The following is a 15372-nucleotide window of genomic DNA, read 5'->3' as shown; positions in this document are numbered from 1 at the left end:
CAGCTTAAAATCAAATAACACATTATGCACTGAAATCAAATGTTGTTTCTTTTGGTAGAGAAGAGGGCTATGCTTTTAGTTGAAGCTTAATTTAACCAAGGGAATAAAGCCACCAAAGAAGCACTTCACACTTTCAACTTACAGCATTAAACACTGCGAATGTGACCAATAAATCTCCACCGAAAGTGAAAATTGCAAACTTGACATGTTTAAAGCTACACTTATGACCTTTTCTTGATCCCATGGTTTGCTCTTGGCGACTAAAATGCCTATCAGTATCCCAAACGATCATTCAGAGACGTCCGTCCATCACCAGATTGTCCTACACATTTCAAATCACTCATCAGCACCATCACCATTTTCTAAAACTGAATTCGATTCAAAATGCAGTGTACTGATTTACCTTTGGGAGGTACCCATGATGAATCATAATCTGTGGTTTCATCCAGATATTCTGGTTTATGAGGACCAAGTACTTTTTTATCCGTCTTCTTTTTCTTTCTACTACGGCCACTTCCTTGCTTACTTTCTTCCTTTTTACTGACTCCTTCGTCTTCTTTGTTTATATGATGTCCTACAGAATGTTTCAACAAGAGAGCAACTGCGTCTTGTGCCATGACCTCCGCTTGCTTTTCCTTTTCCTTTTCCTTTGCTATTTCATCTTCTTCTTTGCTCTTGTCTTCTTGCTTCCGTTTTCTTATAATCAATCCTGTTGCACCTTCAATCATTGTCTTTCTATCTTTATAGTCAACAAACCCATCACCATCATCTGTGCTACCAGTAGCACTAGCAGCAGCAGCATCTACAGTCTCAGATTTCTTCTCTTCAACTGTGTCTTTGTTTGCAGAGGAACCGAGCCATTGGGGTTTTGTTGGAACAAACACAGTGGTCTTCTTCTCTTCAGCTGTTTCACTTGCTTTGGTTTCAACTTCAGGCTTACTGTTCGAGTCCTCTATATCTTTGCCCACCTCTTTCTCTCTATTCTCATCAGCATCAGCTGCTTTTAAAGGTAGGCTCTTCTTCTTTTCTACAGGAGGAATTTCAGATTTCTTCATTTTCGGTTCTTGTGACTTCAACTCCTTTCTCTTAACCTCTTCTCCGCTTGGATCAGCAACCTTTAGGAGGTACAAAATCCTATCCAATTCTGACTGAAGCGTGGACAACTCTTGCTGGATCTGAGCAGTTTTATCTTGCACTGACGAGAATAAAAGGAAAACTTTATTAATATTATTCACAAAATTTTCATAAATAGAAGGATAAAATGGAACTGTAGCGTTACCAAGTGTTGAAGAAAGCCCTGTCATGTATGCATCAAGGGAGTCTCCCGAAGAAACCTCTGGGACAGTCTCTGTCTCCATCTTATTCTTCTCTGCCGAAAGCTGTTCATTCTTTTCTTCTACTTCTTTCAAAACTTTGTCTCGCTTTTCTAGAAGAGAGTCAACCGTTTCCACAGTTTGGCTTTCGGTGCCTTTCTGTGTTGATGGTTTCTTCTTCTTGGTCCGATCATAGAAGTCATCTTCATCACTGAAAAGAACACAGTATCCCTTGTGAGAATCAGAACACAACAGACACAAGCAATACTTTTAGATGAAGATGCAGATACAGAGGTTGAACACTTGAAGTACCTTGAGAAGTCTTCCTCATCTTCTACAGTTCCTTTCTTCTTACTGTTTGGTTTTCTCCCTGTTTTTGCACCCAAACTTTCTCGGATGCTGTCATTTAGTGTCTCCTCCAAGGTCTCAAGCTCTTCGAGAAGCTATTATATAGAAAGGTACGGGAGCCAAACAAAGAATTATGTAACCGAAATCGAAGATTCTCATGAGGATCTAGTTACCACAACAACACTAAAGGTTACCTCGGCTGTTCTCTGGTCATTCCTGGCGATCTGTGTTTGTTGTCCTTGTGTTAATCCACCCTGAGAAATGTCTTTAGCTCGAATAGCAGCTATTTCTTTCTTCATATGGCCAATCTGCACGCGAGTAAAGTTCCATACAAAGATGAGGCAAAGTGGGAGTAGTCTATCAATTAATAAAATATCTCTGATTGTATTTATGAGTGAAGAAGAATTGAAAAAAAACTAACCTTCTCCAACCGTTTCAATACTTTCTCCTTAGTTTTTTCTTGTTTTGGTGTGAGTTCTCCCGTATACGTTTGCCACGTGATTTCTTCAACATCCTCCTTCATATCCAAACAGTATTAAACACAAACTCAGTCAGCATTCAGAAACAGTAGTAACATATGAATTAACCATGATTACCTCTTCTTCTTCAATAGCATCTTCCCCCATGCCCCATGAAACACCATCAGCCATGGATGCTTGTTGTCTTGCACGCCGAAGTGAAGCTTCCCGTTCTGACATCTCCCGTCTCAGCTTTGCTTCTCTCATTAATTGCAAGTCTCTCTCCTAAAAACCAATACCAAATGCAGATCAAAGGGACATCATAGTAAGGCAAAAGCAACAGTCTCTCCAGAAATTACTTGTATAGCAGTGATGGGATGAATTTTAAAACCAAAAGAAAAAACATATGCCAATAGCTAAATTCTGTAAAGTGGAATGTTTGTCTTACTGGTGGCATTAACTTTGAAGGTCCTTGGAAAATGTACAGACGAGTCGAACTGCATATGAAATAAAGAGCAATCTCAGATCAAACACCGACAAGATAATCATCTTTAGACTTCACAGAAAGATAGACTCACCCGCCAAATCGAATAACATCGCCAACATGCAAGTCCACATAAACCCTTTTGTCAACCTGTAATAACCACAAACACATTGTTAGAACAATTCCACGAGCAAGTCAAAGCCACAAACTTATTAAAGCCACTTAGCCACACCTTATTCTTGTTAATTAAAGTTCCATGAGTGCTTCCAAGATCAAATAGATAAGCTACACCACTTCTCTTGTACTGAATAACTGGCAAGACAATACAAAAAAAAAAAAACAGAATGAAAACGCCATAATCCAAATGGAAAGTTTAACACTCTGATATGGATACAAAGTTAATCACCAGCATGAAACCGTGAAATCGATGGGTGCTCAAGAGAAAAATCACAGAGTATGTCACGTCCAAACATGTAAGCTCCTTTCTCATACCTGCAAAGATTGAAATCAAAACGATTTGCATTCAACGAAAGGCGGCACCAGGCGAAATCAAAACTAGGTTCAAGAGAGATTACACGTCTAAACGGTCGACGATTGCGCCTTCCTTGAGGACTTCAAGCTGAAATCGATGGCTAGGAGGGCCGCTCCACTCTGGAATAGTGTACGGGACGGGGCTCTGCTTCGCGGATCGAGCACGGGGTGGATTATTCGAGTCTGCAGCGAAGGAAACTTCCTTGGAATCTACGGTTAGATCGGAGTTTGCTACTTCCGTTGCGTCGAGATCAGGTGGGTTAGGGTTTCTGGGAGGCGGAGGTTTCATCGACGAGACTTCCGTTGGGGCGGAGGATTCCTCGCTCTGTGAAGCCGGTTTAGTGTTCGGTTCAGGCCCGGGATCACAGGTTGGGTTTCGCGGCGGAGGAGGATTCATCGCTGATGATTTGCAGATTGTAAATGCGACGATTCAGAATATTGGAAGAAAGAGAGAGCAGTGAGGCGGTACCCGGTTTGGTTTAAGAAATGGATTGAGCGAACCGGATCCAAATTATAGTAGTACCACATTAAACCGGGGTCTGGAAACCATCGTTTTGGCATGGACAAAAAAAACCAAACCAAACCAAAGTTAAACCAAACCAAACCAAACCAAAATTAAACCGAACCAAACCAAACCTTGATCTTTACCTAATCCAATTGGTTCATGTTTTACTCAACCCGAATGGTTTGGTTTGGTTTGGTTTTAAACCGAACCAAACCGAAAACCTAATATATATTTATTAATAAATAATATATATATATATATATATTAACATATTGTGAAATTATTTAGTTAGAGTTCCATTTTACTTTTTTCCTTAACTTCTATATTTTTTTTAAGTTCCTAAATATAAAGCAAATAATATTATTATATATACACTCTAATTCTAATCATTTTTTGGTCAAACCAACTAATTCTAATCATGAAATACCTAAAGATTGTAATAAAAACAAAACCTAAAAACTATAATCATCTGTTTCTCATTCATCGTAGATTCTCTAATTTCAACTGTCTAAAAAGAAAATTGTCTAACATATATAAGTTCTTTTAAGATCAATAAACACTAAAGTAGATGCAAATATTTTATTAGTTAAACGGTTTTGGAATGCTTACAAATCTTCGTTACCAACATATTTTATAACCAAACCAAACTTACACCAAAAACCAAACCATAATAAAGTGAACCGAACTAAATCTAAACCAAACCAAACTAAACCCAAACCAACGCTATTTCGGTTTTGAATGGGTTGAGTTTTACAAAACCCTAATTAACTAAACCAAACCGAACCCAAATCTATTGCCGGGATCTTTATTCTCATGACCTATTTATCTACTATAAATTCACAGATCCACTATTCTCCTCTCCCATAAGTAAATTTGGGAAACTTAATGTTAGAGAGGGATTGTGCTCCTCAATAAAGCATGCTGAACACAAGAGCTCGGCGCTCAAACACTCGGCCTAAGAGCTCGGTCAAGGACTCGACCCATTAAGGTCGGCTCAAGAGCTCGGCCAAAAGACTCGGTACATTTTATTAGTTCAAGTCGATTTTGGGGCAAACATGAAAAGAGGCATGGGTATAAACAGAAGAGGCGAGGCATTAGGAAACATATATAAACATACACACTCCGACAGGCTGACGAGAGTTAGGTGTTTCCTCTGTTTAACTTTACTAGTGTTGTTTTACTTACTCTAGCTGAATGTTTTCACTTTTCACTCATCCTCTCTAAATATTGTTCAAACACCGTTGTAATCTCTTTTGTTGATTAATAAAAATGTCTTTAAAATAATCCACAATCAAGTTTGTTCATCTTATAAGAACCGACGAAACTAAGATTCAACAGTAATAATGCTATATTTTCAACAAAGCAACTAGAAAACAGCTCAGTTTAGCTAGTTACTCATCAAGGCATCATAAACCCCTGGTATTACTTGCTTAGCAAGAAAACTCTTCATCCAAGTAATTGATTTATCATCCAGAAACACTCATTTAAGTAACTTATTCGACACTTGAATTTCTTTGCGCCGGATGCTATTAACGTGAAGTGTGCATGTAGGTTAGATCACTGGACAATTCAGCTTCTTTTTACGATAATACGATGATTAATGTTAGTTCAAATGATCCACATGGTTATTTAATACAGACACGCTGTTTCCAGAAATATCTTCACCGTGAATTAGAAGGTAAAGCCTTTAGTCATATAGTGGAAACAGGGACTTCGACTTATTGTATTATATATCATGTGTATAATTCAAGAAAGCTTTATTTAAGCAACGTTGCACTGTCAAGTCTCAATCATCACGGATCAATTTTTATCCTATTCTCTAAGATTTATTTGGTTAATATTCACGTTGTTTTTCAGATATCTCTAATACATTTCGAACCCTTTACAAAAAATTAAACCTAGTCAAACAGTATCCTTGTCCATGTATATATATAATTCAATTCATTCTTATCTATCCACCACTATCAAACTTCCATTATAAAAAGAAGAAACTTCCCTAATGGCTTCTATCGGCTTATTTGAAGCATCCATATCTCTTTTTTGCTTTCTCATCTTCTATTACTTCTTCATCAAGAAAAATTGTGGTTACTTGCTTATCAAGAAAACCCTTCAAAGCTACGCTTGGAACTGGCCTGTTCTTGGGATGCTTCCAGCTTTGTTCGTGTGGCACAATGGAATCGATGATATCATCTGGTTCATTGAGAAGAAGAATTTGACATTTCTATTCAAGGGTCCATGGTTCACTAGAATGGATGCGTTGATCACGGTTGATCCAGCTAATATACATCATATATTTAGCTCAAATTTCTCCAATTACATCAAAGGATCGGATTTCAACGAGATATTTGATGTTTTCGGAGACGCGATATTCAACACCGACTCAGAGCTATGGAAGAATCAAAGAATGTCCATTCAGGCCATGCTCAGTCATCAAGATTTTCAAAACTTTTCAATGAGTATCACTACAAGTAAACTCAAGGACGTGCTTCTCCCTCTTTTCAATCGCTATTCAGAGGAAGGGACAATCGTGGACTTGCAGGATGTGTTCCGGAGATTCACCTTCGATACAGCCCTGGTTACAATTACCGGGTCTGATCCTCAATCTCTCTCCTTTGAAATGCCAGACGTTGAGTTTGCAAAAGCCTTCGACAATGCCGGGGATGGCGAAGGACACCGTCAGCTACGGAGTACTAGTGGCGGGAGGTGTGCGAATGAAAGGCAAAGGAGTTGTGGAAGGAGTAACACTACAGTTACCAGGGTGTGTGGTAGAGACGAGTTACCTACCATTGGAGTTGGGGATCGCTGATGTAATTTTGGGGGTTCAGTGGTTAGACACGCTAGGAGAGACGAGATTCAATTGGAAGTCACAGTGGATGAAGTTCCTACTCGAAGACACTACTGTAACGCTACACGGAGACCTTAGTCTTCATACCGCAGAAGTATCACTGAAGACTTTATGGAAGACGTTGGATAAAGAGGGGGAAGGTATGTTAGTAGAGTATGCGGGGTTACCAACTGAAGTAATAAAAGGAGTTGAAAGCTACCCGGAGGTGTGGGAAAGCGTACTCAATGATTATAGCGAAGTCTTTGCAGAGCCTAAGGGGTTACCTCCAGCTCGAGGCAAGACACACGCGATCACGCTGAAAGAGGGGGCTAGTCCGGTAAGTGTGAGACCTTTCCGATATCCGCAGGCTCAGAAGTCCGAGATTGAGAGACAGATTGGAGTAATGATGGCTGCGGGAATTATTAGGGAGAGCGGAAGCCCTTTTTCCAGTCCGGTACTCCTCGTGAAGAAGAAAGATGGCAGCTGGAGGTTCTGCGTCGATTATCGTGCACTGAATCAGGTCACAGTGGCAGATAAGTACCCCATACCAGTCATTGATCAACTCTTGGATGAACTCCATGGCGCCACAGTGTTCTCCAAGCTAGACCTAAGGTCAGGATACCACCAGATTCTGGTGCGTGCAGAGGATATCCCAAAGACGGCATTTCGAACCCACGATGGACACTATGAGTTCATGGTGATGCCCTTTGGATTGTCCAACGCCCCAGCCACGTTCCAGTCACTGATGAACGACGTATTCCGTCCCTATCTTAGGAAGTTTGTCCTCGTGTTTTTTGATGATATCTTGGTGTACAGTCGAACGGTGGAGGAACATAGAGAGCATTTGCGAATAGTCCTGGAACTTCTGAAGGTGAATCAGCTCTATGCAAATCAAAAGAAATGCCACTTTGGATGTTCGAGAGTGGAGTACTTGGGCCACATTATTTCCGCAGAAGGAGTAGCTGCAGACGAAGAGAAGTTGAGAGCTACTCCTTCTGCGGAAATAATGTGGCCCAAGTACTCCACTCTCGAACATCCAAAGTGGCATTTCTTTTGATTTGCATAGAGCTGATTCACCTTCAGAAGTTCCAGGACTATTCGCAAATGCTCTCTATGTTCCTCCACCGTTCGACTGTACACCAAGATATCATCAAAAAACACGAGGACAAACTTCCTAAGATAGGGACGGAATACGTCGTTCATCAGTGACTGGAACGTGGCTGGGGCGTTGGACAATCCAAAGGGCATCACCATGAACTCATAGTGTCCATCGTGGGTTCGAAATGCCGTCTTTGGGATATCCTCTGCACGCACCAGAATCTGGTGGTATCCTGACCTTAGGTCTAGCTTGGAGAACACTGTGGCGCCATGGAGTTCATCCAAGAGTTGATCAATGACTGGTATGGGGTACTTATCTGCCACTGTGACCTGATTCAGTGCACGATAATCGACGCAGAACCTCCAGCTGCCATCTTTCTTCTTCACGAGGAGTACCGGACTGGAAAAAAGGCTTCCACTCTCCCTAATAATTCCCGCAGCCATCATTACTCCAATCTGTCTCTCAATCTCGGACTTCTGAGCCTGCGGATATCGGAAAGGTCTCACACTTACCGGACTAGCCCCCTCTTTCAGCGTGATCGCGTGTGTCTTGCCTCGAGCTGGAGGTAACCCCTTAGGCTCTGCAAAGACTTCGCTATAATCATTGAGTACGCTTTCCCACACCTCCGGGTAGCTTTCAACTCCTTTTATTACTTCAGTTGGTAACCCCGCATACTCTACTAACATACCTTCCCCCTCTTTATCCAACGTCTTCCATAAAGTCTTCAGTGATACTTCTGCGGTATGAAGACTAAGGTCTCCGTGTAGCGTTACAGTAGTGTCTTCGAGTAGGAACTTCATCCACTGTGACTTCCAATTGAATCTCGTCTCTCCTAGCGTGTCTAACCACTGAACCCCCAAAATTACATCAGCGATCCCCAACTCCAATGGTAGGTAACTCGTCTCTACCACACACCCTGGTAACTGTAGTGTTACTCCTTCCACAACTCCTTTGCCTTTCATTCGCACACCTCCCGCCACTAGTACTCCGTAGCTGACGGTGTCCTTCGCCTCCAACTTCAGTTTTCTCATCAATGCCTCCGAGATAAAATTATGCGAAGCCCCGCTGTCGACGAGGACTACCACCTCCTCCTCCCTGATTCGACCGCGGAGTTTGAGCGTTCGCGGCGAAGGCATTCCAACCACCGAGTTGGCTGACAACTCCGCCACCTCGGCTTCTCCGTCGTCCTGACCCTCTTGTGCTTCCTCTGTCAGATCCTCCATTCCTCCCTCCTCTTGAATCACCAACACTGTCAACTCCTTCTGAGAGCAAACGTGAGGATAGATATACTTCTCATCGCATTTGTAACAGAGACCCTCTGCTTTCCATTTCTCCACCTCCGCCGGTGTCAGTTTACGGTAAGGAGGTTTCAGGCGGTTATGATTGCCTTGGGGTCGATTCGATGGTGATTTAGCCATCGTCGTCTGTTGGGCTTGCGATGGATTAGATTTTGAGTTATTGGGCTTTGTACTGGTCTGTCGGCCCATCGTAGAGTTTGGGCTAGCCCCCTTACTGAAGTTAGGTTTTGGAGAGGTTTCTCCCTTCGTCGGACTCGTCTCCGGAGTTTCTCCCGTTTCCCACTCCTCCACCAACTTCGCCGTGTCCATCATCTTCCTCAGAGTTTTCGTCTCGTACAACAGCGCCAATCTCACTCCTGCGCGTATCTTAGGTTTTAACCCGTTCATAAACGCCATCTCTAGCACGTTGTCTGCGATTCCGACGGCGTTAGTTGCTAACGCGATAAAATCCCGACAATACTCTTTCACTGTACCCTCCTGTTGTAACCTCAACAGTTTTTCTCCAGCTGATACGTCTCTAGTACCTGAGTATTGCTCCAGTACCCGAAACTTCAACTGGTCCCAATCGACGAACGCGTTTCTGTCGCGCTCCCACCGGTACCATAGCAGTGCGTCTCCGGTGAAGCACATCCTCACCGCTCGCAGTTTTTCATCCTCATTGAAATCGTCGAGCTCAAAGTACTGCTCTACTCTTAACACCCAGCTGTCCACATCTTCTCCATCAAAGAGTGGGATCTCCAGTTTTTGCGACAGAGCCTGGTTCCACAGTAGATGGTTTCCCTCCGTTCTATCCGATCGTGGCCCCAACATTGACGGTCGGTTAGATCCGTCAGATCCAAGGACCGACGGGCTTCCCCCGTCGTTTGGACCTTTAGACCCTCCTGGTCCACCCGTTCCTCCGATCTTCAACACCTCCGCAGGTGCAGAGACCTCAGCTGTCTCTTGTTTCTTCCCTTTGTCTACCTCCCATGCCTTTCTTTTTGCCTCATCTTCGTCTTGGAAACGTTTCTCCAAACGTTCCAGAAGACTCATCTGCTTTTGAATCGTAACCAAGGACTGTTCCATCACCGTAACCCGCTCCGTTTCCTGACGATGTTCACGCCCTTGTTCGGTCACCAACGTCGTCAGTTTTCCCAAGTCGTACTGCAGTTGCTCCAAGGTTTGTTCCAGATCTGCTTTCTTTGGTGGCATGATTCCCGATTTCGAAATGGCTCTGATACCACTTTGTTACGGTTTAGCCTTCCAATTTGTAAAGCAAGAAGGATATGGAAAAAGAAATTTGTATTGAAAATAAAAGATAACGGTTACAAGGATTCTTTCTCTCTAAATCATGAACACTCTCTCTCACTCATGAACATGACATGATGATCAATCCTTTGATGCCCTCTACGCACACACTTTCGTGACTTATAAGGAGATATTCCTTTCGTCACACAAAGGTTCCTGATCCAACATCCCATGTGCGCCAGTCCCCTTTGTTTTATTGACACGTCGACTCTCTACTCTCGACTTGCTTGTTCTCCAAGTAGTCTCTTTATTTGGGCTCTACTATTCCTTAGTGAGCCTTTACTGCAGCTTACGACCCTTCCTCTGATACTGATAGAGGATTTGAGGACGAAGCTCTTCCTCTGTAACAATGCCATTGTGATTAGGCATGTCATGCCGAAATTCTTATGGAAGTTGCAAAACCGGATGGAATTGGGACAAGAGAAGACGTTGATAGAAGCGGGTGCCACTTTTGATCGAATCTGCGCGAAATATATATCTGCAAAGAGAGAAGAGATAAGATCACAAGGATTTGATCATGATCATTCAAATGGAGAAAGTGAGGATCTTTTGACATCACACATAAAGCTAGATACAAGCAAGTATGAGCTCTTGAAACCAAACGATGATAAGTTCCTTAGAGACACCATTTTAACTTTCATTGCCGCAGGGAGGGATACCATTTCCACTGCTCTCACTTGGTTTTTCGGGCTCCTCCTAAAACACCCTTACGTGGAAGCCAAGATTCACCAAGAGATCAACACAAATCTACCAAAATCCAGAAGTAGTCAAGAGAGGCCATGGTCGGCTATTGATCGCAAAGCTTATCTGAACAAGTTGGTGTATCTACATGGGGCGTTGTGTGAAGCAATGAGGCTCTATCCACCAGTTCCGTTCCAGCGCAAGTCTCCTATAAAATCAGATGTACTTCCAAGTGGGCACAAAGTCGATGCAAACTCTATCATTATCATCCCTATCTATGTGTTAGGGAGGATGAGATCTGTATGGGGAGATGACACATTGGAATTCAAGCCGGAGAGATGGATTTCAGAGACAGGAGGGTTGAGACATGAGCCTTCCTTCAAGTTCTTAGCGTTTAACTCTGGCCCAAGAACTTGTCCTGGTAAGCATTTAGCTATGACTTCAATGAAGGCCATAATTGTGGAGATATTACAACACTATGACGTTAAGCTCATCGAAGGACAGAAGATTGAGCCAAAACCTAGACTTGTTCTTCAGATGAATCATGGGCTTAGAGTCACGCTTACTAAGAAATATTCATCTTGAAATAATAATCTTATAGTTGCTCCAAAAATCTATCTTGTGTATTGTAAAAAATAAGGTAAATATGTAATGTCATGTTGCCCCCGGTCTTTGGATCATTTTATATGTTCAAGGTCTTGTTTATATAGTTTCCCAAGGTCAGCCGTACGTATTGCCATTTTTCTGTTGATTTTGAGCTCCTATGTTTCCGTATTTCCTCCGATCTTTCCTTGTTATTATTTTTTTTTTGACAACGAAAGGCTATTCTATTACTCAATCTTGAGGTGGTCTGGGTAGCTAGACCGGAATAGAACAACCAATAAAACATAAATCTCTATGGAACGACCTCGCAGTCTTAGCTATAAAGTCTGAAATATGGTTTGCGCTCGTGGGATGTGAGTGATCTTGAAGTCCGGAAAGTATATCTTCAGAGTCTCTATCTTTTCCAATTCTGTTGCAAAGCTTGGCCAGACGTGAGGCTCCTTAATCATAGCGATCAAATCTTTGCAGCCTGTTCCAAAACTCTGACTTGTTGAATGCTGAATCATATTCTCCATCGCCCATCGTAGCGCTTCCACTTATGAATGCAATGCAGACTCTCGTCTCGGGTGATTCCGGGTGCCCATAAGTTGAACCTTCTCCAAACTATCCATCAATACACATCCACATCCACTGAATTGTGATGAAGATGTCCAAGACCCATCTATCATGCATATATTACCCAAGCTTAAGACTTGGGGTTCCTCAACATTTTGAACTTGTGGAATAGGTGCACCGTCTCATTAGCGTCGAACCATGCTTGGCATTCACTCTCTGCATAGCGAACTAGCTCAAGTGGGTCTCGGTCTATTCCCCTAAAGAGCTTATCATTTCGGGCCTTCTAAATATACCAGATTATCCAAGGATAAGGGTCCATGTCTAGTCCTGGCTCGACAATGCTTTTCTTCCTCCAGAATAGATAATCCATATTAGCATAGACACTCGGCACCGGAAAGATATTTGGACTTGTTGGTGTTGCTGATAGGGCCCAAGCATGTATGGCTGGTGGGCATTCGAAGATTGCATGAGTAATAGATTCTTCTGGTTCTCCACATCTCGGGCAATAGTTATGACATCTCGTATTGCGCCGTATCAAATTTCTCGTTACTGCCACATGACCTGTTATCAATTGCCATATAAGATGACATATTTTCTGAGGCGCTTTTATCTTCCAAGCAAAGGCTTGAAGCTTTGTTATGTTGGGCTCCATTACTTCCTTCTCTTCTTCAGCCTTCAATAAATTTCGAGCTACCCAATATCCAGATTTAACGGTGTACTGACCATTTTTAGTGTAGCTCCAACAGAAAGTGTCCCGACGATGAGCTGAGCTTATGGCCAAGCTTCTTATAAAAGGTATATCCATAGGGGCAACATAATCCTCCAATAGTCGAATATCTCATTCCTTCGATTCCTGATCAATAAGATCGCTGACTCTCATATTCGGATGCAAAACTGGGGCTGTAGGGCGAGCCGGTCTAACTGGTATTGTAGGGATCCAAGGATCCTCCCACACCTTGACCTCATATCCAGAATGTACCTTATGTCTAATTACCAATAGCAGTAGCTTCCGAGCAGCTGAAATACTGGTCCACACATAGGATGGGCTGCTTACAGAGATTATTCTCAAAGGAGAACTCATGTTGTAGTACCTTCCCTTTAACACGCGAGCCACTAACGAATCAGGGTATTGAATTAGCCTACATAGTTTTTTTGCTAGTAAAGCCAGGTTGAACTCATGGATCATACGGAAACCAATCCCACCCTCCTCCCTTGGTAAACAGATCTTTTCCCATTTGGCCCAATGAATTCCTCTCTTTGGGGGATTTGAACTCCACCAAAATTGTGCAATGGCACTTGCGAGATTTTCACATATCTCCAGCGGTAGCAGAAATGTAGACATAACATATGTCGGAAGAGCTAGCAAAATGGATTTAATCAAAACTTCATTTCCTCCTTTGGAGAGCCATCTACTCGTCCATCCGTTCACTCTATTCATCAGTTTGTCTTTGAGAAATGCAAAGAGTTTACATTTAGATCCGCTAATATCCTTTGGAATTCCTAAGTACGTCCCCATACCTCCTTCGTTTTGTATTCCAAGCGTATCTTTGATCTACTGTCTAACATTTGCTCCAATCCTCTTACCAAAGAGTAGAAAGGATTTGTCAAAATTGATACATTGACCTGAGGCTTGTCCATATATCCTGACTACTTTCATCACTTCTCCGCATTCACGGGGCTCCGCCTTACAGAAGAAAAGGCTATCATCAGCAAAGAAAAGGTGTGATACCGAGGGACACGCGCGTGTAACGCGCATGCCCGTTATCTTCTCTTGGTTCTCTGCATGATTAAAAAGGCGAACGAGCGCTTCCGTGCATAGAATAAAGATGAAAGGAGACAAAGGATCTCCTTGTCGAAGACCTCTCCCAGGAACAATATTTCCCCTTGGTTGATCATTCATAAGAACTTTATACTTAACCGAAGTATAACAGCGATGAAGAGGAGTCAACAGGTGATGTATAAACAATACTATTTTTCTCCAACACCAGGAGTGATAAAACCCTTCTCTTCACTACAAGAAAAATGGGCTTTACTAGCGGACGAAAAACGTTATCTAACGATTCAACAGCGGTTTAAGGAACGCTATATCATCGCCCGTCATAGTAGGTATGGCACATTAGATAACACTTTTTTGCGGTGCTATCGTTTCTTCGGAATCGATAGCGCTTTTGTATTTGCAATAGTACCTATTTAATAGTGCGTCATTAATGTTATTAGTTATATTATTAACAGCGTTTTTGAGAAGTTATTTTTAATTCATATATAGCAATTAATAGTTCATGCTATATATATTACTTTGAAATTATAGCAGCTAATATTGATGCTATTATATAGCATATTTAAATAATTATAATATTTATATATTTCATTTTATAATTTATATATATATTTATTTATTTTTATATAGACTCGATTTTTTTTTTCAGATTCAACATTAAAACATTCTTGTCAAATATTACAAAAGTAGAGAAATCAACATTGGTAGTTCAAAGTGTGCTGCAACTAGCATAATAGCATAACAAGTTCAAAACCAACAGATCTTTCTTACAATAAAACAAGCTTGTCATTTGGCCAAGCCACCGTGCTTCCAACTGCATCACCAATGAATTCAATTTCTGAGTTTGGCCTCCACACTCGTGCCCCATCGTACTCGGAAACCTCTACCCAAACCTTAGAAGCATTGGGACCTAAAGGGACGAAATGCACCTTCTCTGCTGGATCAGTTGAGAACACACGACCTAAAGCTACTCTGTGTCCAAAGTTATTACAGTCCAAGAGAGCACACTTCTGTTTACCACCTTTGCTGCTACAACCACTGTTGTTACTACCACTCTACAATGAAAGACAATAACAAAGAAAATCAACACAATCATCGTTGAATCCAACTATCATCTAAACAGATGTTCATATACCAACAAGAATCACACTACTTTAGTTAAGTAATAAATAAGATGTTTCAGAAACAATACCAATTATCCCATGTAGGGCATCACCCATCTTGGTCATTTCAGGAGTAGGTCTCCAAATAAAAGCATCAGATTTCACAACCAAATCCACTCTAAGAATTGCAGCATTCGGTCCTAGCGATACTTGGTTTACTAGTTCAACAGGATCAGTCGACAACAATACACCCTCAGCAATTAATTCTTTTTCTGATTTCCAGTAGTCAAAGATTTGAACTTTTCCAAAAGACGCATCAGTAGGCTGAATCATTAAAAAATGATAAATTTCAGTAGTCATGTATTCAATGTATATTAGGGAAGATCTTAACAATATATAATTACCTCTGATCCGGTGATGTTACCATTGCTTGATAAGTCAATATCATCGTCCAGGATTATCTTATAAGCTGGCCATGCAATTTTCACTCCAACTGCCTGAGCAAT

At 41.8% G+C, this 15372-nt stretch overlaps 2 protein-coding genes across 2 annotated transcripts; one reads left to right on the top strand and one right to left on the bottom strand.

The window, feature by feature from the left end:
* LOC106342824 (kanadaptin) lies at nucleotides 1-3589 on the bottom strand. Its single transcript, XM_013781862.1, has 12 exons — nucleotides 3179-3589; nucleotides 3010-3095; nucleotides 2836-2915; nucleotides 2698-2753; nucleotides 2568-2616; nucleotides 2258-2404; nucleotides 2083-2178; nucleotides 1856-1969; nucleotides 1626-1756; nucleotides 1280-1524; nucleotides 404-1195; nucleotides 1-322 (listed from the first exon to the last, which is right to left on the bottom strand). Exons 1-12 carry the CDS (start codon nucleotides 3529-3531, stop codon nucleotides 273-275), a joined length of 2199 nt encoding a protein of 732 aa, XP_013637316.1. The 5' UTR covers nucleotides 3532-3589; the 3' UTR covers nucleotides 1-272.
* A 2049-nt stretch (nucleotides 3590-5638) lies between these two features.
* On the top strand, nucleotides 5639-11413 carry LOC106341587 (alkane hydroxylase MAH1-like). The gene is made up of 2 exons (XM_013780317.1): nucleotides 5639-6299; nucleotides 10497-11413. Exons 1-2 carry the CDS (start codon nucleotides 5639-5641, stop codon nucleotides 11411-11413), a joined length of 1578 nt encoding a protein of 525 aa, XP_013635771.1.
* Nucleotides 11414-15372: the final 3959 nt, after the last annotated feature.

The sequence above is a fragment of the Brassica oleracea genome, chromosome C4 (assembly GCF_000695525.1).
Source record: "Brassica oleracea var. oleracea cultivar TO1000 chromosome C4, BOL, whole genome shotgun sequence".
Taxonomy (NCBI): Eukaryota; Viridiplantae; Streptophyta; class Magnoliopsida; order Brassicales; family Brassicaceae; genus Brassica; species Brassica oleracea.
Note: the sequence above shows the minus strand (reverse complement) of the source record. Positions and strands in the feature narration are given on the sequence as shown.

What these genes read in the sequence shown, in the direction of transcription:
- LOC106342824 (XM_013781862.1), bottom strand. Translation starts at nt 3,531, where the DNA reads ATGAATCCTCCTCCGCCGCGAAACCCAACCTGTGATCCCGGGCCTGAA. An exon ending in ATCGTCGACCGTTTAGACGT is followed by an intron (nt 3,096 to 3,178) that starts GTAATCTCTCTT and finishes CAATCTTTGCAG; the next exon opens with GTATGAGAAAGGAGCTTACA. An exon ending in AGGGCTTTCTTCAACACTTG is followed by an intron (nt 1,196 to 1,279) that starts GTAACGCTACAG and finishes TATTCTCGTCAG; the next exon opens with TGCAAGATAAAACTGCTCAG.
- LOC106341587 (XM_013780317.1), top strand. Translation starts at nt 5,639, where the DNA reads ATGGCTTCTATCGGCTTATTTGAAGCATCCATATCTCTTTTTTGCTTT. An exon ending in AGCCTTCGACAATGCCGGGG is followed by an intron (nt 6,300 to 10,496) that starts ATGGCGAAGGAC and finishes TCCTCTGTAACA; the next exon opens with ATGCCATTGTGATTAGGCAT.